This window comes from Chelonia mydas, chromosome 4, assembly GCF_015237465.2.
Source record: "Chelonia mydas isolate rCheMyd1 chromosome 4, rCheMyd1.pri.v2, whole genome shotgun sequence".
Classification (NCBI taxonomy): Eukaryota; Metazoa; Chordata; order Testudines; family Cheloniidae; genus Chelonia; species Chelonia mydas.
The window spans coordinates 79473192-79496327 of record NC_057852.1 but is presented as its reverse complement, the minus strand read 5'-3'; the positions used below and the strand labels follow the sequence as shown (position 1 = coordinate 79496327).

At 42.9% G+C, this 23136-nt stretch overlaps 2 protein-coding genes and 1 pseudogene across 6 annotated transcripts in view; 2 read left to right on the top strand and 1 right to left on the bottom strand.

Moving 5' to 3' along the window:
• The first annotated feature begins 12127 nt into the window (after nt 1-12127).
• On the top strand, nt 12128-12796 carry LOC119566114 (claudin-22-like). The gene has a single exon (XM_037897584.1). It carries the CDS (start codon nt 12128-12130, stop codon nt 12794-12796), a length of 669 nt encoding a protein of 222 aa, XP_037753512.1.
• Nucleotides 12797-14266: 1470 nt separating this feature from the next.
• LOC119566167 lies at nt 14267-14803 on the top strand (annotated as a pseudogene).
• Nucleotides 14804-17208: 2405 nt separating this feature from the next.
• The window catches only part of WWC2 (WW and C2 domain containing 2), a 182213-nt gene continuing 176285 nt past the window's right edge, over nt 17209-23136 (bottom strand). For all 5 annotated transcript variants that reach the window (XM_037897583.2, XM_043546031.1, XM_043546029.1 and 2 more), the window contains one exon: nt 17209-19011. In XM_037897583.2, coding sequence (XP_037753511.1) covers nt 18945-19011 — 67 coding nt within the window. In that variant the 3' untranslated portion in view covers nt 17209-18944. The remainder of the gene's footprint in view (nt 19012-23136) is intronic.

Below are 23136 nucleotides of genomic sequence, written 5' to 3'. Positions count from 1 at the left end.
AAAGTACTGTGCCCACACTTTAGGGTGAAGTGTCAAGTAAGTACCAGGGCACACTTGGGGTCAAAATGCACCAGGAGTTTGGCTGACTTCAGAAGCTCTTTGATTTCTTTGAAGGCAATCTCCTAATCCTTATTCCAGTGCCACTCTGGCCCTTTTTTGAGCAATGCATGAAGGGGGGAAAGCTATGTTAACAGATTTGCAATGAATCATCCATAGTAGTTTTAAAGGCCAAGGTACGCCTGGAGCTCATTCACATTTTCTGGAATCAGGGCTACTTTGATGGCTTTAAGTCTTCTCTTTTAATGGTTGCAATCCTTCCCCTAAAACATAATGCCTTAAATAACCCACCTTCTTGGCCATAAAAACATACTTTCAGCACTTGAGTTGCAACCTGACTTCCTTTAACCCTCGTAGGACTTCATCTAGGTTCTGGAGATGTTCTACTGACTGTCGTGTTGCAAGAACATGATCTAGATATACCACGATATGGAGCAATGCAGCCAATAAACCTTCCGTGACCCTTTGGAAGATAGGACAAGCAATTCTGTAAATTCTGAATGGTAAGCAGGTGTACCAATAGAGTCCCTTATGTTTATCGATAGTGACCACAGTTTTCAAATCTTCATTCAGGACTAACTGTTGGTAAGCAAGCCTATCTAGTTTGGTAGAACAAGACTCCACCTGCCAGCTTGTTGTAAAGATCTTCTATTTAATATGAGGAATGGGATAATGCTCCAAGTGGGTAGCCTGGTTTGCAGTTTGTTTGTAATTGTCGCAGATAGGTATGGAGCTGTCAGCTTTTATTACAGGTACTCCCGGAGCAGCCCATTCAGAGAATTTCACTGGCCAGATAATCCCCACAGTGTCTAAATGCCACAGTTTCTCTTCTACCCCGGCTTGTAGAGCATAAGGAATGGGGTGGCCTTGCAAAATCGAGAGCATGCAGTGGTATCTACCTGTATTTTCACCGGGAGATTCTAGAGCTCTCTCACCTCCTCTATAAATACTTGCTCATGTTTTTCCAAAAGGTCAATGATTGATTTTGTGCTTATGTGATATGAAGGTCCCAGAAGTCTTTTCCAGTCCAGGTTCAAGATGGAGATTCAGTTCCATCCAAAAAGGTTTGGCCCTGTCCCAGCTACTACAAAGAGAGGTAGACAAGCCCTCTGCGATCCATACCTTACCTTGACTTCCACCCTCCCCTTTGAAGGACTTGAGTATTGCTTAGGTAGGGGATAAAAAAGTCAAGCTGGGGCATGCATCAGAGGTAATTCTGTAGGTCACTTGCCTCCAAAAGTGTAGCCCTGTGCCAAACTCCATTTTCACATTCTGCCCATTCAACTGAAGCTCGATTAGGATTGGTTTCTTACAGGAGTCAGTCTGATTCAAGATAGCCTATACCTCATCTTACTCCTCCCCCTCTAATTCAAAGTCCCCAGCTGATTCTTCTTTCACACGGCACGTCCTATTCCCCCCCTTTTGTTCCGGGTATCCCCATATTCTGTGCCTCTAGTTCTGCAGCACCTAGCCAAATGTCCCTTCTTTTTACGCCACCACCACTGAGGCTTTATGCCTGCACACTGTATGACAATGATCCCCCACCCCACACATCGGTAGCATTCCCTATTCCCTCTAGCAATAGCAGGTCACCTTCATGGTGTGGCTTGACTCTCCCTTTCCTATCCCCCAACCTGTTGATCCACTTGGCCGGGATTTGTGAAAGGGCGTGGCTGCCTCTGGTGGCCATCTCTAGTGCCACAGCAATATCCATGGCCTTTTGGAGTTTTAGGGTGGGCTTTGCCAGAATCCTTCACTGCATACCTTCATTGTTGATGCCAGAAACAATGCAGTTGCACAACGTATCCTCCAAACCATTTCCAAATTCCAAACTTTGGGCTGCCAGCTGGCGTAGAGGAGCCATAAACTGCAAGAGAGATTAATAAGGCACCCTGAGGCAGGAGTTAAATTTAAGCCACAAGACACTAACAGATGGTTTTGGTTCATAATGATCTGTCACTGCGTCAGATGTCACCATTCCAGGACTTCTTGGCTCCAGGAAATCAATAATCAGTCCATAAGTCGCTCAACCCACAACACTGAGGAGGATTTGTTTTGTCTATTACACCATTAGCCAATAGGTAACAGCAGATGCAGTCTACATAACATGTCCATGTTTCCTTCTGACTGAGGTTCAAATTCCCCACCCTGCTGTGGTATGCCATTCCCTTGTGTGGCTGAAGAACCCAGAATCTGCACCTCCACGCTTCCTTGGAGTCTCACTCTGGCTTTTCAGGTCAGCTAGGACCCTTCTCTCCTCTCAGGAAAACAGTCGTCCCAGCTTTTCAGGAGCACCACAGTCCAGGTACAGTGTTTTGCACCTGTCAGTCAGTATACCCTCGTTGCCAATGCTACAGCTGCTCAGAGGGTGTGCATGGAGCACAACACTCCAGGCCTGGTCTCAACAAATGCTTCTTTATTAACACACAAAATGACCCGTAAGGACCAGGCTAAACTCCCCACACAGAGTACATGTCTAGGGCCTATTCTAAACTAACTATCCTGAATGCCCAGGATACAAGAAAAAGGCACTTAGCACTTGACAGTACTTGGCAATGGGCTAAAATGCCAGAGATGACATCAGGTAAGTATTCCTTGGGATGAAATAATATAGATCTTAAAACAATCAACCATTTTCATTACCTTATCTCTCTCCTGGTTTCTGTGAATATAGTCATAACATTATCCCTATCCCGTGAAGCAGAATTAATCAGGACTCTTGCAATCTCAAACCACTCAGCAGTACCACCTTTTACGACACATCATGCTTTAACGTTGATTCTGCTCCCTGCATCTCATTTCCACCCCACACATGCAATGTCAGGGGTCAGCTGAGAGACGGAGGCGGAAGAGCAGTGCCTGTGTGCATGGTGCCGTCACTGACACTAGCTTGGCACACAGAGTAAACTGTGGGCCCCCGCAGCTGCTATACTCTCCTCTGCCCCACCCCCAGCAGCCCAGACCCTTGAGCAGGAAGAACATGACTGCCATCCCTTTCCCCCTCAGGGAGCTTCTACAGCTGAGGACTCAAGGTTGAAGCCTCCATCTGACTCCAACTCCCTCTGCCAGTGAAAGGCAAGCTGGCAGCTGCTGAGAGAAAGAGAGGAGCCACTGGCCTGCCATACCCTGAATTGGTTAGGCAGAGCTGCTTCCTATTTGGTTTTGTCTGCTTGTGACAGGGGATGGAAGAAAAGGAGTGGAGCAAGCTGGAGAGAAAAGAGGCAGGGGAGGTCATGATGGGGGGAACAAAGGGAGAGAAGAACATGAATGGGTTTTAGTGAATAACTGATGCATTCTCATGCATTTTTAATTTTTAAAATTTATTTGTAATTATGGTTTTTAATTGAAAGTTTTCTCAGTTTTAATATGTAAGGGGAAAACACCAAACAGTGGACCAGTTTACCAGGGGAGGTGGCGGACTCGACTTCACTTGGAGCTTTTAAAATGAGATTAGATAACTGTCTAAACGAAATGCTTTCATCCAGTTTCTGGAGAACATTCTATGGCCTGTGTGTATGGTGGGGGCAGGCTGGATGATTGTTGCTTCAGGCCTTGGGGTCTATGAATCTGTGAATCTGTGACATGCACCTATTCATTCCCTCCTTTCATGGGCCATGAGGAGAACAGAAAGCTCTGCATTGCCCTCAGCATGCTCAAAACACTTGCATCTCTGCCTTAAGAAAATTACTGTAATCAAATCTCATGCTTCAGGGCTTCAGCTGCTTGCCTGCAGGGGTCAGGAATAGTGTGTGTCTGCGTATTACACCCATATTAAATCGATGTATATATGTGAAGAGCACAGTAGACATATAGACAACATAACACCCATATTAAACCCAAGTGTTATAATGAGTGATGGGTAATGCTAGAGAAGATTACACTTCTCACAACTCAGACAAATTCTTTTCTTGGAAAGAGGTACATCATTCAAGGAAATCACATCTCCATCAATAGTCAAGTAACAAGATTTCATACTTGCAGTAGATCAGAACTACTGTGTTCTAGATTAAAAAATCCTTATTGTTCAGATAATCTAGTTAACCCTAATTTTTAATTTTGGATTGGGATGGTGATACTAAAGTGTTTTGTGGGGCTTGTGCAGTTAATCTTGCAATATTCTTTATTCTTCTATTAAAAAGGATGGCAAATCCATGTTTCATTTTGATCTTTTGACTAAGCCTGTAAAGTACAAACAGTTTTACCTTGTATTTATCTCTTCCGATTCCCTTTCCTCCTAGATCTTCTTGTTCAATTCCCATTAGTCAAAAATCTGAAATAAGGTGTTTCATAGGAGTGAAAGGTCTTGCTTTCAGAGAATGAGTTTCATTTCTTTTAACTAGACTTGTATATTCTACTCTTAGAGTCTTAAGGGATCTCACAGTTTCTTTTACATACTCACAAGGGCTTTTTAAAACATATCTATCACATTATATCACACTGCTGTAAATGCCTGGTTGCTTCCTTTTCAATAGCTGGTAAAACAGATTCTCTCTCATCTATCTGTGTAAGAGACAGAGATAATTCTGCTGTGGTGGTTTCAGTAGGAAGCAAGTTGCACCTTTTCTTCCAAAAGTCTGAATAAGCCAACAGGTTCCTTCATTATTATAAGATACAAGAGATTTAATTAGATAATTTAGATATAAATGATCTACTTCAGATTAGATTTAAGAACGTTCCAAGTGGCTGCTAATATTTCTCCTTTCTTAAAGAAATTGTGCGTACACTTTAACACAGAACACGCAATATAATGGGCCAAATCCTCTCCTGTGTTAAGGTGTGCTGGATGCTGGAGATGGGGGCAAACCATTATACAGTTGGTTACAGCTCCCTGATTCTTTCCTTGTGCAGCTCCAGACCATTCCTTAGCGTATGCCAAAGGACCACCAGCTAACAACTACAGGAGTACATTGGTGCTTTGGCCATACCCTACCCTACCCCAGCCTCACACCATACACACACGCCACAGAAGATGGAGGTGGCATAGGAACCAATTACATTCATTTTATTCTGCCTGAGAATTCCTCCAGGGGAGGGGAATTTTCAGATGGCCAGAGGCAGCCACTATCCATCCCTCTTTGTGCTGCCAAGCAATGCAAAGGGGCCAGATTGGACAAGAGAATGTGGTCCAATGTTATTTGCCTGGCTTCTATTCAATTCCATGGCATTAAATGTAATTGCATCTATCCTTTTCTCTTGTAACCTCCGTACACAACATGCTCACATTTATTCCATTGTCTGCTAACTTTAACAGCATCCAAAACAATTCTACTTCTCAACACAGGGGACTTTAAAAAACCGAAACAAATTATTTAGAAATTATACCAAAATCAAGTCACTTACTTTTTGGCCCTTTTTATAAATGATCTCATCTAAATTTTGAATGGATGTTTTATGAAAAAGTAATGATCCTTGAACTGATTTATGTGTTTGATTAAGTAAACCACTGATATGTTTTTGTTTTGAAAGGGGAAGAAAACAATCTGTATAGCTTGCCCCTATACCCCCACCCCTCCGCATGGTCCCTAAATTCCCTTTTCCAATTCACTATCTTGACAAGGTCTAATAGAATATGTATTTATAATCAGGGATTCTCTCCTCCCCCCCCCCCCAATTTGTCAGGTCAGTGTTCAGATTGCATCAGTTACTATGGACTACTGGCAACTTTTGTGCACCCCCCGAGCTGCTAGTCCAGCTCTACCTAATGTCCAAACTAAGTTGATAATGTTTAAATAAAGAACATTTGGGAGGGGGTGAGAACATGGAGGGTATTTGGAAAAATAGTATTTCTCTAAGCACACGATTTCCTGCTCTGTGCATGAAGCGTTCACAGGAGGAAACAATTCAATGCAGTGTACTGCACTCTGCTGAAACCCCCAAACACTTACCGGAAAGCACAGAAAAAGTCAAGTGATTAATGAAAAAGTGAGGTGATGAAAACTTAAACCTTCAATATCTCCAGAAAACCAAGGACTGGTGGTTCTGTTCAGCACTGATTATAATGTACTTTCATCAAATTTCCCCTTGCAGCGCTTGCCTCAGGTTACTTCCTCACAAAGATTCCTTTATATGGCACAAAATAAGATATTCACATAGGTTAGAGATGCATTGACCACTGTTCAAAGAATAAATAGCCTAGTCACTTCATGGAAATACCAGGCACACAGCTTACTCCTGCTATCAGAGTAGTAAAATTCACTACTTGGACTTAAGCTGAATATTTCTGTTGGATACAGATCTGTTTTAGTTTTCATGTTTTTCAGCAACCAACGGCTTCCTAATGTTCTTTGGAAGAAAATATATGTATATTGGGTTTCGATACTAATGAAACCAGCTCTTGCCATCAAGATTTCCAGGAGATATGATGTAATTCTAAAACCTCTGAAGAAAAATAAATCGCATTAGAGTAAGATTCAGAATCCAGATGGAAACGGTTTTATAAGTAATGAGGGAAAAGTTAATGTATTTGTTTGAACAGGATGCTATGTAGACAGACTAGAGTTTAAACCGCTCCCCCCCCCCCGACTTAAGACTTGTCACGCTGGAAAGAACTGGAGACATCAGTTTGCAGACTGATACTTGGAGCTATTTAAAATGAGTGATACGCTCTCAAAATATTCTTTGACGTTATTTTTAAAATCATAGGTTCCAGTTCTGTGCCAGGTGTTGGGCACTGTCAGAGACAGGACACTGGACTCGAGAGACCATGGGTCTGACTCAGTATGGCAATTCCTACTGTCCCGCTGTTGCAGGGAAGAATTCAGTAACAGTGTCATAGTGGACCACTAACAAAATCAGAGTGGGAAAGTCCCCCTGGGCTTTGCATTGAACAGGCCTTCCTTACATTCAAAAAGTCTCCTTCCAAAAATCTCTCACGTAACCTGAGTTCTCTTAGAAACCCCCAAGAACTCTGACGTGTTTATGTCAGGCCACCACTCATTACAGAAGTGTGGTCTCAGCTTTTGTTTTACTTAAAAATGAGCTGGTATAATGAGACAGACAGCTCTCATCCCAAAGATCTGACAGTGTCAGTTGGGCTCCTGGGGTGAGAGTGGGGTGGGCAGTGATGGCACTCTTCCAAGCTCTGCCCACAGAATAAGCTCTCGCCACAGGAGACAGGACTCACAATAGATTGGGCTGTTGCAGAAAATATGATCCCACATGCTCTGTGGGCTCCTTGAGCTCATCTCCCCCTTACTGGGGTCCAGGTACACCCATGGGCTCAGCTGGACTCCTTGAGCTTGGCTGCCTTCTCAGCAAGGCTTGGATGCACAGGCGGCTGGTGAAAATATTCTTTGTGGGGTTTGTGTAAAACTATCAGGCCGTGCTCTCCAGTGCACGGGGGGCAGGAGATCACTGCGTATGTCATGGCCTGGTGTGGAGAGGAGGAAGCTGGCGAGCGAGTCCAAAGTGCACTCACCCCAGAGCAGAGGCTCCTGACCTGCTGGGCTGGGCCTGGGTTCCCACTCTGGCTGGTAGCTCTTGCCATTTTCACCTTTGCTGTGGTGGGCTCCGCCAGATGGAGGGACACCCACTAGCCATCTGACCACCCCAAGAGGACAAGGAGGTGACAGGGACAGGCGAAGGGAAAGATCATCAACCCCACATAACACTCTAAAGTGAAGATGGGATGCTGATGCCAAGGAGTGAGAGGCCCTATGTGGGACTTCCTGGGTGAGCCATCGGGGACTGGAGCAATTGAAGAAGTCGGGGATTGGTGCTGCCAGGAGTAGAGGGGAGGTTTTAAAAGGTGGGTGTATTGGGGAATGGGGTTTGGGGGAATGGTGAGCAGAGGGCTTGGAGAAGGGTTTTGGCAGGGTGATTTATGGAGCATGTATTTGGGAGCGGTTTATTTGTGATGTGTGTTTGTGTGATAGGGGTTGGTGTGGTGGGATAGGTGGAAGGCTGTGGCCAGAGGAAGTTTGGTGGCGTTGAGGTTTATTTGGGGAGGGGGGAGAAGCTTGGGTGTTTTTATCTGGGGATGAAGTAGCAGGGGGCTAGATGGGTTTAAGCAGGGGCTGGGTGGGGCTGTGAGGGGTTTGAGGGGAAGCAGGGGAGAGCTGTGGGAGGGGCAGGTTGCGTGGCTTTGGCAGGGAGGTTGGATGGGGGCCAGTGGAAGGGCAGGGTCAGGGGTTGGGCTGGGAGCAGAGGGAGCTGTGTCATGGTGGCCCCAGCTGGATCCCCTCCTCTTGAGCCTCTTCTGTCCTCCATCTCGCTCATCTCCCTCTCTGGTACCAGCTCCACTCATGGGCACCAGACAGAACTGGCTTGCTGGGGGCACTCAGGACAGACTTTGCCCCCAGCACGACGCTGGGCTCTCAGGACTCTCCCTCCTCATTCTGCTGCTGGGCAGCCAGGTGGTGCAGCACTGAGCTGGCCCTGGCACTGCTGGATCTGCAGAGCTGGACTGCACATGAAGGTGGCAGGATCTGGCCCCCCTCTAGCCCACAGCCACTGCCTATGTTTGTACACGCCACTGGGCTTCTTCACTTGCTTGTGGGGCCCTCTTGCCCCTCTGGGCTCTGCTAGGCTCTTTCTTGATTGGAAAGCTTGGAGAAAAGTGGCAGCTTTCTCCAGTCTTTCGAGAAGTGCCAAAATGAGCTGCCACTTACAGTAGCTTGTGCAGATTTTCATCCTATAGCTCTCCTTTCTTACGTGCTTTGATGAGCAATGAAAGAGTTAATACTTGAAGTGACAATGTAATTTTCACTGGGTACTTGAGAGGTGGCAGAGGTTGCCTGAGCCTGAGCTCTGGTGGAATGGATCCTAATCTGTACAGGTGGGTCAAAATGGGTCACCCCCGTAACATGTCTTATAACCTGGGACCTATTGTGACAGCGTGAGTGGAGATTGGTTGGCCCTTCATTCTGTCAGTACACGTTAGGGAACAGTTTTGGAGAATTCCTAAATGACTTTGTTCAGTCTGGATAGTAAGAAAAAAAGCTTGATAATATCCAAGGCATGAAGTTTAGCTCCTCCAAAGTGGAGTGAGGTTTGGGGAAGCATACAGCTAAACGGATCATCTGATTAGGATAACAATCAGAAATTAGAAATTAGTAACCTTAGATAAGGGCATCAAATCACTTGGTTCTTTTGGAATACTATATAAAGTAGCCCCGCCGTAAGGGTTTACATCTCGCTTATTCTTCTGTCTAAGGTTACGGCCACTAAGAAGGCAGTCTTTATAGATAAGTGGTACAAAGAGCAGACTTCCAAAGGGCAGACTACCAAAAGCTCAAAAGGCGGCTCCATCAAACTTGTTAAAACGGTACTGAGGTCCCAGAAGGGCAGGGTCTCTGCTTCGTGGGAAAACATGAATGAGACCCTTGAGAAATCTAGCCACTGTCGGATGAGACAACAGTCTGGCCTTCCCACCGGAGGATAGTGATCAGAGATAGGTGCCAGATGCACTGCAAGGGAGCTGATGGAGAAGGCCAAATACTTTAACGTGAGCAGGTAGTCCAGGGATGGCAGCCATCAGTGCTTCCAAGAGAGACAGATGATTCCCCGATACCCAGATAGAGAGCCTCTTCCATTTAGCAGCACAGGTAAGACTGGTGGAATCCTTTCTGTTGCAAGCTAGGATGTGTTGTGGTGTAACTCGTTTTCCACAACAGATGTACTGAACTATTAAAAAGCAGGATCGATCAGTGGATGTTAGCTAGCCAGCATCCAGGCTGTGAAGTGAGGGGGCCTGGGGCTGGGTGCAGGATTTGTCCCCTTCAATTGCGAGATGACATCTGGGAGCATTGAGAGCGTAAGTGGGGGCCGTGTTAATAGGTTAATGAGATCGGCAAACCAAAACTGTCTGGGCCACGCCCTCATTTGAGTTGCATTGTTTGATCTTGAGGGAATTAGAGGGTAAGCATACACAAATCCGGATAGCCGTAGGATCAGAAAGACATCTGACCGGAAGCTGGAACTGGATCCTCCTTTGGAACAGAACCTATGGCGGTTGGACACAAAGAGATCTAAACTCAGGCACCCCCAGCCTGTGAAAGATGTCTTGCAGAATGGAGTCCTTGAGTGGTCCTTTGTGGTTGTCTGAGTACTAATGACTGGGATGGTGCCCTAAGGTGTTCTGTAGGCTACGAAGGCGCAGGGGCCTGTCATAAACACACAGCTAAGGGTATCATAAAATCCCTCCTTTACCTGTAAGGGGTTAAGAAGCTCAAATAACTTGGCTGGCACCTGACCAAAAGGACCAATAAGGGAAGAAGATCCTTTCAAATCTGTGGGGGGAGGTCTTGTTTGCGCTCTCTTTGTTTGTGTTCTCTTGGGACAGAGAGAGGGACCAGGCAGGAAAAAACCCTCTCCTAAAACCCTACCTGAAATAAGCAGCTAAGATTACAAAAATTGTAAGTAAAGCAAGGAAATGTGTTGGATTATCTTTTGTTTTAGCTTGTGAATGTTCCCTATGCTCAGCGGGAGGTTTATTCCTGGTTTTTGTAACCTTAAAGCTTTGCCTAGAGGGGAATCCTCTGTGTTTTAAATCTTATTACCCTGTAAAATTACCTTCCATCCTGATTTTACAGAGGTGCTTCTTTTACTTTTGTCTTTATAATAAAGTTCTGCTTTTAAGAATCTGATTTGTTTTTAGTGTCCTAAAAACCCAAGGGGTCTGGTCTGTGCTCACCTTGTTTACCTATTTGGTTTGGGGATTGGGGGCATATTTTGGGGAAACAGGAACGCCAAGTGGTCCTTTTCCTGAATCTTTGCCTAACTCACTTGGGTAGTGGCAGCAATACTGTCCAAGGACAAGGAAGAATTTGTGCCTTGGGGAAGTTTTTAACCTAAACTGGTAGAAGTAAGCGTAAGGGGTCTTTCATGCGGGTCCCCACATCTGTACCCCAGAGTACAGAGTGGGGAGGGAACCCTGACAGGCCCATCGGTGTGACATTGACTGATGCACTTTTCCTCAAGGGGGATCACTTCCTGACACAGCAGCAACGAGCAAGTTCCTCCCTGTGTGTTGATATAGTACATTGCAGTGGTGTGTCCATGAGTAGCTGTACTGTGCCAGGAGGAAAGCTATGCAGAACAGCCCTCAGTCAGGATGAGAAAAAATAGATTTCAGAGAAGCACATACCAGGGCAAAAGCAGATGCTATATATGGGTTCCATGATTTCCCACTGACCCTGCTTATTTAGGGCCTCATATGGGAAGGTGATGAGCATTTCCTACCACCAGGAATAGGAAACAACCTCAGCACCCACTAACTTAAATTGGAGTTGAGCAAATACTCAGCACCTTGCAGGACTAGGCCCAGAGAGTACAGGGGACAACTTCCACTGATTTAAAATGGTCACAGCTGCATTTTCTTCAGTTTACAACAACTGAGTTTCTGCTCTGAATTCATTATGATGGGTGGGAGTCTAGAATTGTAATGGATTGCTTTCTTTATGGCACTTTGATTATTTACTCACTTCTCCTTTGCCCCTTAAATGGGTCAGACGTTAAAAGAAGCCCATTTTAAGAGAAACAAACATAGAAAAAATGAAACATACAAGGACCTTTTACAGAGAGTCTTCCCAGTGCTTGTGACATAGAACAAGAGAGTGGAGAATAAGCCACTGTGTATGTTGAGGAAGTCTAAGAATAAAGATTATAGGGAAACAGTCTACCTTTCTTTACAAGGCCTCGATTTACATCCCTGAAATGTCAAGTTTTGCTATTACAATGAAGTCCTGTTGAGGACAGAGCTGGCTTTTTATCACCACTTAAAATCTAATTAATCCGTATGGAAGCACAAAGATTTCTGTTGTATTTTAGGGTGAGGGGTCATAGAGCCTTCTTTGTTCATCCGCAGACTTGTAATCATCAGGCACTGGAAGGTAACAGATCAAATCTTGATCAGAAAGCCTAACCCATGGTTTAGCAGAGTCCTTCGTCCTTTACATGAAACATTATATTCATGAAGAACAAAAAAGTGTTTCAGAGTTTTCAAAGGGTTAATATCTAAGCTTATATTCAGGGCACAAAGAACTAAGATCATCATAGCTCCAACCACCACAAAAGGTATCAGCCCTTAGAGAGACGTTCCTCCTAAAGCTTTTTGGACTGTGCTCTTGTAATGGCTATAGTCTACAGAACTGTGATGCAATTAAATGGCATTTTTTTCTCTCTGTTTGGATGGTTTCTATCCTGTCTCACTACCTTTTTACCTGACTGGAAAAATCTCGCTTTAGAGTTAAATGAATTCGAGACCTGGACCATGGGACTCTGGCAAGTTTGTATTTCCCAAGAGGAAGGGGGAGTTCAATGTAAGGATTTTGATTCTTTCTTGGCTTTGCCTCCAGAGTTTCGGATTTCTAGGATTTTGATGTTTGTTTCAAATGGATTAGGACTTTTGGGCTTCTTCCTTTCAGGTTTTGGGTTGGACTGTTTGAAGATCGGTGAAAGACAACAGGAACTAAAGAAACGGCTATTACTGCTTGGAGGAATACTCTTCTGGATATCAGCAATTACAGTCATGGCCCCAGTTTCTTGGGTTGCTCACACTATAGTCGAGGAAAATTTCGATGAGAATATCCCAGAGATTATTCCCAAGTGGGACTTGGGGGAAGCACTGTTTGTTGGCTGGTTTGCTGGAATATGTCTTATACTAGGAGGGTCACTACTTAATTGCACTGTCTGTTCAACGGAAGTCCATCCATCCTCAGTCCATTACACAGTAACAGAAATGCAAGATCACTGTCAACACTTGGAAACTGAAAATAGTCCTGAAAATCTAGGAGTTTAAGTAGTACAGACAGTCTTCTCTTTCTTTTCAAAACTCTAGCACAAGGCAGAAGCTTGTTCCAATAATGATTCAAAGGACTCTTTGTTACTTAGCTGATTCACTAAAGTTGTGTGTCTAATTCTTTCTTCCTGTAATTGTTCTTTCAAAGTAGTGTCGTCGCTCCGGGGGGCAAAACTGTTTTGTTTCGCAGCAGGACATTAAAGCTATCATGACTGTATGGAAGAACCACTACTTTGTTTTGCTATTAAAGCTGAACTGTAGACCCCCAAAATGTATAAGGTTGCTCTCTCGTATGTTGGTTAAGAGCCAAAAATGTTAAGTTTCCTTTTCATATGAAGCCAATTAAGTGGAATTCAAAGGCTTTGACTCCCTATGGCACAACCATCCACCTATCTGATCCAGTAATATTTTCATGATCTAGAGTATTTCCCACCTCTACAAATACCCTCAAAATACTTCTATTCTGGCTATAGACTTTTGCTACAGAGAGAAGGAGATCTCTGTGTAGGAACTGTGTTTCTTTATCCAGGAAAATTCCCCAAACCCTAAAAAGACTGGCAGAGATCTCGTTTTTTTAAAGCACTCTTAGTTTCTTAAAAATGCTGCATGTAATTCACCAGCATCACAGGCCAGTGTCCCTAAACAAGACACAAAAGTTAACCTGGATGTTCCGGCATCTGCATATTTCAGATACAAAGAAAAAAACTAAAGAGCCAGGGGTGGCTGAAAAATACCTAGTTGAAAGAGTTAATCTGCTCATAAGCATTTGCTATTTTATAGAGTATAGGAACTGAGTTTTTAATCATGAATACTTGAACGGCATTCAGTGAAAGATTTCGGTTAAACTTTTATCATATATAGCAGTTCTTGTACATGTAATTAGTCTGATTTTAAACAAATATACTTCCTAAAACTTCGTAAAATAAATGCAGTATTTCTCACAGGCAGACAACCTTATTTGTTAAACTATATAAAGTTTGCATGGGCTTATCCAAATATACGGAACGTGAATTATTCAGGTTATGAATTATCATCCCAAATGATGAGTTAAGTAAAAACATCCAGAACTATTAAGACTACTTAGTGAAAAGGGTTGGAGTATTGTTACCCCAATAGTGATAGAAAGGGCACTATTATTGAGTGTATGCTTTTCTGTTCAAAGACCAGCTATTTTCTGAAAAGCAAAACCAATGGAATATGAGCCCAGCTCCAGCCACATCTTTGAATTACTGATTTATCACGTTATTTCTCTATACTCAAAGCAAATCCACAAGAAACCAGATAAAACGAAATCTGTCAAAAGTCCTTTTACGAAATAGCATATAAAAGGAGGGAATTATTTCACAGCTTACAAAGTTTATGTTTAGCACAACAAGCACTAAACAGAAAATGTATCTGTAGTAGTTGGTAGAGATATTCCTGAAGCGTTCGGACTCTATTATTAAAATGGATTTAGCCCCCATAAGTAGGATGCAATTAGCTGGAATTTTATTATTTTTGTTAGGATAGGTTTTTACTGGTGCTTATAATAATTTGTCAGACTGGAAAAATCTCAATTTGGATTTAAATGAACTGGAGACCTGGGCCATGGGACTCTGGCAAACCCGTACTGTTCAAGACGAATCAAGAGGAACACAGTGTAAGGACTTTGATTCTTTATTAGTTTTGCCTGCAGAGTTCAGGATTTTAGTGTCTACATCGAATGGGCTTGGGCTTTTGAGTCTCCTGATCTCTAGTTTTTGGACTGCCTGAAAAGGGGAGCTTCACAACATGAACTAAAAGAAACGACTGTTTACTGCATAAAGGAATACTTTTATGGATATCTGGAATCTGAACCTTACCCCCAGTTTCTTGCGTTACCCATGTTATGGCACAAACATTTTGGAATGAGGCTATTCTGGAGATTGTCCCAGATGGGAATTCGGGGGTGCACTATTTTCTGGCTGGTTTGGTAGATTCTTTGTGATACAAGGAATCATTACTTATATGCACAGCTTGTTCAGCTAAAGATCACGAATAGTCAGTTTGTTATGCAGTGGCAGAAATTCAAGATACCTATCAACTTTTGTAGATCGGAAATATAGATCTGAACATTTAAGAGACTTTAAGAAGGGCAGATATCCATTTCCTTTAAAACTCGACTAGAAGAATCAAACTTTTCAGTTCAGGATTTGTAGGTTTATCTGACACAGACGAACCACCTCACCTACAAGGTGTTAGATTTTTAAAAAACTTTGTTATTCCCTTTAATCACCAAGTTAGAACACTGCACCCTTCCTGCAAGTCCGGTAAACCATTTTCATGTTCATTGTGGAGAGAAAAAACAATTGAAACTTAACAGTGATTAGACTAATTACTTTGGTTGTATCTGCTGATATGATAATACAGTTTATGACTGTGCAGATCTGGTAAATAAAATACAAAATCATAATATATGGATGTTTAGTTTAAAAAGTTACCACACATTTTCACGTGTTGATCAATGTATCTGTCATAGAAAAATAACTTACTATGGATCTAAAGTATGAGTTCTGGATTTTCTATTATGGAATATAGGCTTGATTCTATTCAATTAAATGGAAAAAAAAACTCCCAGTGACTTAATTGAGCAAGAATGTTTTCTTTGACTTACGTATTTCCAACACTCAAGAAGCCTAAATATTTTGCATTGGTGGATTTGCTGTGACAAGAAGGTAATGGGCAAGAAAGTTCTCAGTGTCCATTAACAATGTTTATGCAAGACCTAGTGGGGTAGATCCTCAGGTGGTGCAAGGATTCATAGCTCCACTGACTTCAGCAGAGCTATGGCCATTTACACCGTCTGAGGCTCTACCTCAGTCTCTCTGTTCTCTCATGTGCTAGGGTGACAGAGAGCAGAGGAGGGAGGTTAATGTGGTAAAGTGGAGTCCAGAGTTCCAAGCCTATCTTATGTCACATGTAAATTTTTTTTTTTGTACTATCAGTTTATACAGACCTCAATTTTCTCTATCACTAAAACACCACACGCATTGGCACAAACTGTAGCTCATAAGAGCCTCAGGCCTAGAATATATTCCAGGACAATACTGAGCTGTGTTGCCTGCATGTGGAAGTTTGCACTTTGGATGGTTGTGGTCATAGCTATTATACACCACTTTAATGAGCAGTGAATCTACTTGGACATTAACACTGGAGTTTAAGCGAAAACCGATGAGAGCACTTCCATTAGCATGATATGCCACAATCCTAAGGACTAGCAGTGATTGACGTTAACACTGCAGTGACTTTCTGAAGTCAACAAAAATAGTAAGCGAACATCTACTTTTGCAAAGAGCTCAGAAACAGCCCAGCAATCAAAGTTTTCACTAAAATTAAACACTAGTCTACAAAACAGCTTTGTTAACGTTTTTTATTTTTTTTCAAATCACTGAAACACATTGAAAGTGCAGAGACGAAAGTTAATCTATGTGATGTATTTGCATACTTTTACAGACAAAATTAGAACAGAAACACATTCGGAATATAACCTGATTAAATATTTAGTTCAGTCCTGAGCATTCGATACTTAATACAGCATAAACATAGCAACAGTAAAAAAGATTTTAAAATTATTTGATTTGTATCCTAGAACAATTTCTGCTGAACTTCATTCATAATATTGTTTTGTACCTGTAATACTTAATTTTGATTACACAATTGCAATTACATACTGATAACTGAAACACGAGAACTAATTACTACATTGGTTATTCCCTGTACAGGGTAAACTCTACTTCTTCAAGAGTGAGATTTATAAATCTGAACTTCATGGTTTGTTCATATCCACTTTTAGTTCAGTCTATTGAATGTTTCAGCAGTGTGAATAATCTGAATTAGTAAAAAACAAAACCCCCACAATTGTTAAAAGCTGCCTATAAATAAGTTTGTAACGCTACTAATGAGTTGGAAAGTGAGGAGAAAGAGCTGATATGTTTAAGTCTGTCTCATTTTAAAAATGAGCAAATTTTGCAAACTAAAGCCATCAGAACTTGACCGTCTTGGCCACACCCAATCAGAATTTATTTTTTTTATACTCCTCTGAAGGTTATTCAACATGTACACAAACAGCAGCTAGTCTGGCAAGAATTTAGAAAGCTGTAAATATTTCCCACAATAGTTTAACATCAAACATTTTAAATGGCCAGAACTGAACTATATTTAACAGAACATAAATAAGACTGTAAATAAATAAAAAAATAAATCATACGGTACAATTCTACACATCCTACCAACACTTTATATAATCAAACTGAGAAGCTGAAACAGTCAACCTTCGTTTCACCTCTACAGTAAATGTCAAACTTCTGTTTTTAAAGTTTGACCTCACAAGCATGAATCATATCTTCTTGTTTCTAGTAGTCTTGTGTGTGTGTCTCTGTGTGTGTGTGTGTGTGTGTTAAAAGAACAGCAATAAATGGATATCCATGAAGAATGATGCTCAGTCAGTTGGCCTGACTGGCACTTGTTCAGAACTGTGTGGCATCCAGTTATACATTTATTATTTCAAATCCTTTAAATGTATTTGTGTATCAGAAGAAAATCCTTGGTGTGTTTAACAAAAGATTCTAGGCACAGAATTTTCTTACCTTGACATTCGCAAACATATTGTAGCTATGTTCTCTTCATCTTTCAACAAGGCTAATTATTTTCTGGAAAAGTGAAGTGCTATGTATAGGTGGCTTGTCAATATAATCTGTAGGTTAAGGACAAAGATTCTATCCATAGAAAAAAGAAAAAATCTTTGAATTTAACATTTTTTTCAAAAACCTTCAGAGATTAGGTACTGTAGATACAAGTTGAGTTACATTGTTTTCGCTATAAGATCAACCACAAAGTTTTGTTTTACCCAACAGCGTGTTGTAGATGCTTTGTTCCAGATCTGATGCAGTCGCATGCTTCCCCAGGGACGATGACAAGCACATCCACATTGTGAAACAAAAAGGTCTGGTCAGATAAGCGAAAATTCTATTTTGATAGACATCTTGTTCACATTTACTCCTTAAGTTTGTTCAACTTGAACCATCATTATTCTGAAAAACAGCTTGTGTTTCATTTACTTAAAAAAAGGTAATGAGAACTGGAGTACATACCCAACTGAAACAGTTTATGGTTTCTAGGTCACAGATTTTTCCAGCATGGATTTCTACACCAACAATACTTCCGGTACTTGCGTCAGTGGATTCATTTTGAATTTGATGGGTAGTTTTTCCTCTTCTGACAACAGCACGGGTTTAATTTTTCATGAACCTGATCTTTTCTACATACTGCTTGTTGACAAAAGTAGACAACATTTAGGTCAAAAGGTTACATTTAAACGTACGATTTGACAGCGCAGTGGTATGACTACTCATCTATAAACACTTTGATGTGAATTTGATTCAGCTTCAGTTTCAGAAAGCAGCTGCCCTTTTGGTAGTGTCACTGTAAGAGGTTTTAGGGTTACTGGTCTGCCCTTTCCCCTCCCCACCTTGCAGAGGCAAAGTACTGTACAGTGCAGCCCAAAATACTGTACATTCACAAAATTATACTCCTGCACTCAGTACTCCACCTTCTTTCTTCACAGAAATAAAAAGGACAGTCAGGAAATGGTTTTCAGAAACAAAATCCCAACGTAGGTGATGGAAATCTAAAGAGCACCTGTTACGAGGCAGCCTTGCTGTTTTGGAAAGGAGCTTGCATTCATGGTTAATTTCCAACTATAAAAGTCACACTTGTACAAAAATATTGCATGGCATAACAGCCATCTTCACAGTCTGCTCATGTGAAAATAGTGAAAAGACAAACAATCTTCTGTTGAACGTAATATTTCTCAACACAGTGCGGTTCAACAGGATACACACTTTCCTTTGTTCCATCTTTACAAAATAAGAGCACACATGCGATACATACAAACTGTACAAAATTAGCATCCGTGTACCAGAAGTGTTCCACTTTGGTTTTCTGCTAGTTGTGGTTGGTTTGTTTGTTTGGCGCCTTTTAACAGACAAGAACTCAGTTCGCTGTATTTTACAAATGAACATCTTTATAGTCGGATGTAAAATAGAAGATCTTTAAAAGCAGGAGGTTCTAACTATAAAACGTTCATCTAAAAAGATGAGCGAGGGAAAAAATACTTCAGTGAAAAATGTAATTATACATCATCTGCTGGTAGGGATGGTATGTTGATCTTCGCTCTTGTGAAGTAAGCTATCTTCTCCCTAGAATTAGAAAATAAGTTTAAGGAAATCTGTAAAATGATCAGCAGCTAAAATATCACAAGAACTCCAACAGCTTCAGTATGTGATGAATAACATAAGAGAACAGCTCTTTAAACTATCGGTTTTATGCAAAAATTTCAAGTACAAATAATTTCTTCTATTGACTAAAATCCTTAGGGTCAGTGCTTTCAAGGTATCCAATGAATATGCTTGCAGAGAACGCTGTTGCCAGAGAAGTCTGAAATGAAGGGCCTATATTATGCACACTTATCAAAAGAGAGAGAAGCTCCAGTGGGAACAAAAAATGAAGCTTCTCAGTACAGCAGCGGCAGCAACAAAAACTCGTAACTGTAACATTGCGATCATGGTAACCATATATCCTAATATGGCATTAAAAGGGGAACAGTCACTCCTAAAAGAGCGTTTGACATCTGATCCAGACTTTGAGAAAGAAAATTAGTGGAAGGGAAAAACAGGGCAGGAGTAACAAGCTGCATGAATTCCCTCAAAAAGAGGTAGGTAGAATTGTCACTAGATGTTCCAGTTGCTTCCCAGGCCTATCATCATCACCTCAGCCTTATCTGGATTACGCTGCAGTTAACTAGATAGCTCTCATGCACGTACCAGTCTCACCCAGATACTGAACCGGCTTTCAACAGCACTGCATGGCTTATAAGGGAAAGATACAGAGCTTGATGTCATCAGCATGCAGAAAGTACCTCCCCATTAGCCCTCTCAGTAGCCCAATGGACACGATGAATGAGATAGGGACAAAAGAGAACCTTGAACTCCACAAGCCATTGCCCCTAGGGGATAAAGAGCCACACTACGCTTGGGGAGTACTTGGCAAAGGAAGGAACAGCGGCACCAAAGAGCAGTTGTGCCTACTCTTGCTATAGTCTACAGCAAATCTGTAACATTTCATAATGAACAGCATTGAAAACAGCAGATTTATCAGCACAGGCACCAGGATCTTCACACTTCAGTAAGAGATCATCCACCGTTACTACCAATGCCAGCCCTGTACCCAAGTTTGTACCAGATTGAAAAGTTTCAAGCAGATCTGGGGCATCTAGATACTCTTAATTGTCTCTATCACCTTAACCAAAAATGGGAGACTAGACAGCCGGTGGCATTTAACCATATTGCCAACATTACATATTGGTTTCCTGAGCAAAGTTTGCGCAACAGCTCCCTGAACAGATACCACCTACATGACCTGTCGGAAGGAGGGGGTTGACAAGCTCCACTAGCAACAGACCGACTACTCTCCTGCTGACCCTTACCAGCCAAGAAGGAAGTGAATTCAAAGACACAGCAAAACACCTCTAATCTCTCTCATTGAATTGGACTGAACTTGACTCCAGTTCCTGCCACTCATTCACAGTAGCAGGCAGCCAAGCCCAAATCTGCTCAGTTTTATTCACAACATATCCCTCATAACTAGAAGAACTTTATCAACTACCCCAGGAAGGCAGCTCTGATCAACAAGCTATCTGTCACCCAAACCTAATCTACTGATTGAGACGTTTTGGATGATATGGCAGAGGCAAAGAATCTTTACTTTGCCTCCCACATAACCATGGCATAAGAATTTAAAGACTCTTTATGACTCAATCTCTGGACATCAGCCCCAGATTTCCGTCACTGGAGACTTTGCTGTCTTCATTCTCACTTCACCCGTGATAGGTTATCTATAGATGAAGGAAATCCATGAGGGCAAAGCCAGATAAGATGGTGCATAGAACACAACGTATATGTAACCTTTCTGCCTATCAGAGTTGGCAGCAACAAGGGCCAGGTTCAGTATCTAGGGGGTCCATTCCAATAACATAATGCAAAACCGGCTCAAGCCCCCACCCAGTGACCTGGGACAAATTTATACCACGCCCGCTGGGCGCCTCCAAGAGGCAATACTTCCCCTCTCACAAGCACATAGTCTGAGTGCAGCAAAAAGCCTTTTAATAACAGAGAGAAACAATGTGGCATTATGTTGGGGAAACAACACCAACGGGATTCATAACACAACCCATGAGCAAAAAACCCACCCCAAGCAAATTGGGGCGGGTCCTTTCCCTTTGGTTCTTGAGTCCAGCAACCCAAAATCACCCAAAGTCCCAAAAGTCCAATGACCCAAAAGTCTCTGTCCCTGGTCGGAGTTCGAAAGTTTATCTGCAGAGTTTTACCTCCCAACATGGGTGAAGATCGGCGGGGTGGTGCGGGGGGTGTGTGTGAAGGGGCACCTTACGTGGTCCAAAGCTGATGGCCCCACCTCCCCATTGGGCTCCGCTCTGCCAGCCACCCCATGAATTGCTCTAGGCATTTGACAAACTGCTCTGCTCCACCAGCCGCTCTGGTCGCCATCCCGCAAACTGTAATGCTCTGCGTCCCGCAAACTGCTCTGCTCCACAAGCCGCTTTGCTCGCTGTCCCGCAAACTGCTCTGCCATATAGCTTCAGGCTCCCCCACTACTTAACACAACACTCAGTGATTTCAGCTCTTAGTAAGTTTAGCTCTTTTGTGACTTCAGCTTGTAGTAGGGGAGCCTCAGTGCTGGTGCACCATTGGCCCAAAGTGAATTCAGCTCAGCAGCCTGTAACTAGACTCCTAATGGAATCAAAATGAGCTCTGATATTCCACAGTGGAGAGAGGAGGAAGTGCAATTAGCATGTAAGGCCCTCACGAGGGGGCCCATGCCACCAAGTTTTAATACCTGTCCCCAGCCTCTCTCAAGTCACAGAGTTTTGGAACCCATATCCCTTGCCTAGCAAGTGCTACTTAGTTGATGGCGAGTCCCTCCGTCATAACAAAAGGCCAAGTACAGGTCCACTGTCCTTGATACCCATAATCAGGGTAGTAACAATTTATTATTCCTGCCCCAATAACAGAGACACTGGGGATCCCACGGCAGCCAAAGTGACCATTTTGGCAGCAATTGGCTCATGCTAGGCAGGGTGGGTGTGCCTATGCAAATGAGATCGGCCCCTGAAGTTCTTTTCCACAACTTGCCACACCTCACCACCAGATGTCAGGGTGGAGCTCATCCTGACTCTGCTTACATATAGATTATGGATGATAAAAGTTTACAATATTCTACCAACCCTTCAATAGTGATCTTTCACAGAAATATCTTCCCACAGAGCCTCCTAGAGGTGCTCTACTTTCATTAGTTTTAGAGTGGGGACCATTAAAACAGGTCCATCGCCTGACAGGATAGGTGTGCCCTAAACTCAAACTATAGGGGGCTATTTCCCCAGTACATGGAGCCTGGTTTCCAACTGCCTCAGCTTGAGCTCCAGTTCAAAACACTAGGTCAAGAGTGCAACTATCTGAACTGAGCCAGTAGCTACCAGTTCACATAGTTACATGGCCATCAGGAACTTCGGAGACGATACCAAGGTTTTATCGTCCCGATGGATGCTGAAGTCATTCTGTAACTATCTGCCTCAATTCCTCCAACAACACTATGGTTAGGAGCTTCCATAGCTCATGCCAAGATCTGGGAGAGCAATGGGTTGATTAGCACTCTGACAAAGTTCCTCCTCTGCCTTGGTGGGTCCTGCGCTTATTGGCGGATTTGCTCGTCTCAGAGGTTCACGGCAGCCCTCAGTTTGGCCACTTTCAAGGCTCAAATCTGCCGTTCACTCAGTTAGCCTCATCATTGGCCAGCATGGGGAAAAGGAAGAACAACAATCCCTTCAGTCTCTGCTGATCCACCTAGTGGATTGGGGAACAGGCCAGAGACCTTCCCCTCTGTTGGAACCCACAGTCCAGGTCAACTCCTCCGGTATCAAGTTGGGAGAATGCAGGGATGGGGGGAACCCAGGCCCGCCCTCTACTCCGGGTTCCAGCCCAGGGCACTGTGGATTGCAGCTGTCTACAGTGGCTCCTGTAACAGCTGCATGACAGCTACAACTCCCTGGGCTACTTCCCCATGGCCTCCTCCCAACACCTTCTTTATTCTCACCACAGGACCTTCCTCCTGATGTCTGATAATGCCTGTACTGCTCAGTCTTCCAGTAGTATGCCTTCTCACTCTCAGCTTCTTGCGCCTCTTGCTCCCAGCTCCTCGCACGCACACCACAAACTGAAGTGAGCTCCTTTTTTAAAAAACCCAGGTGCCCT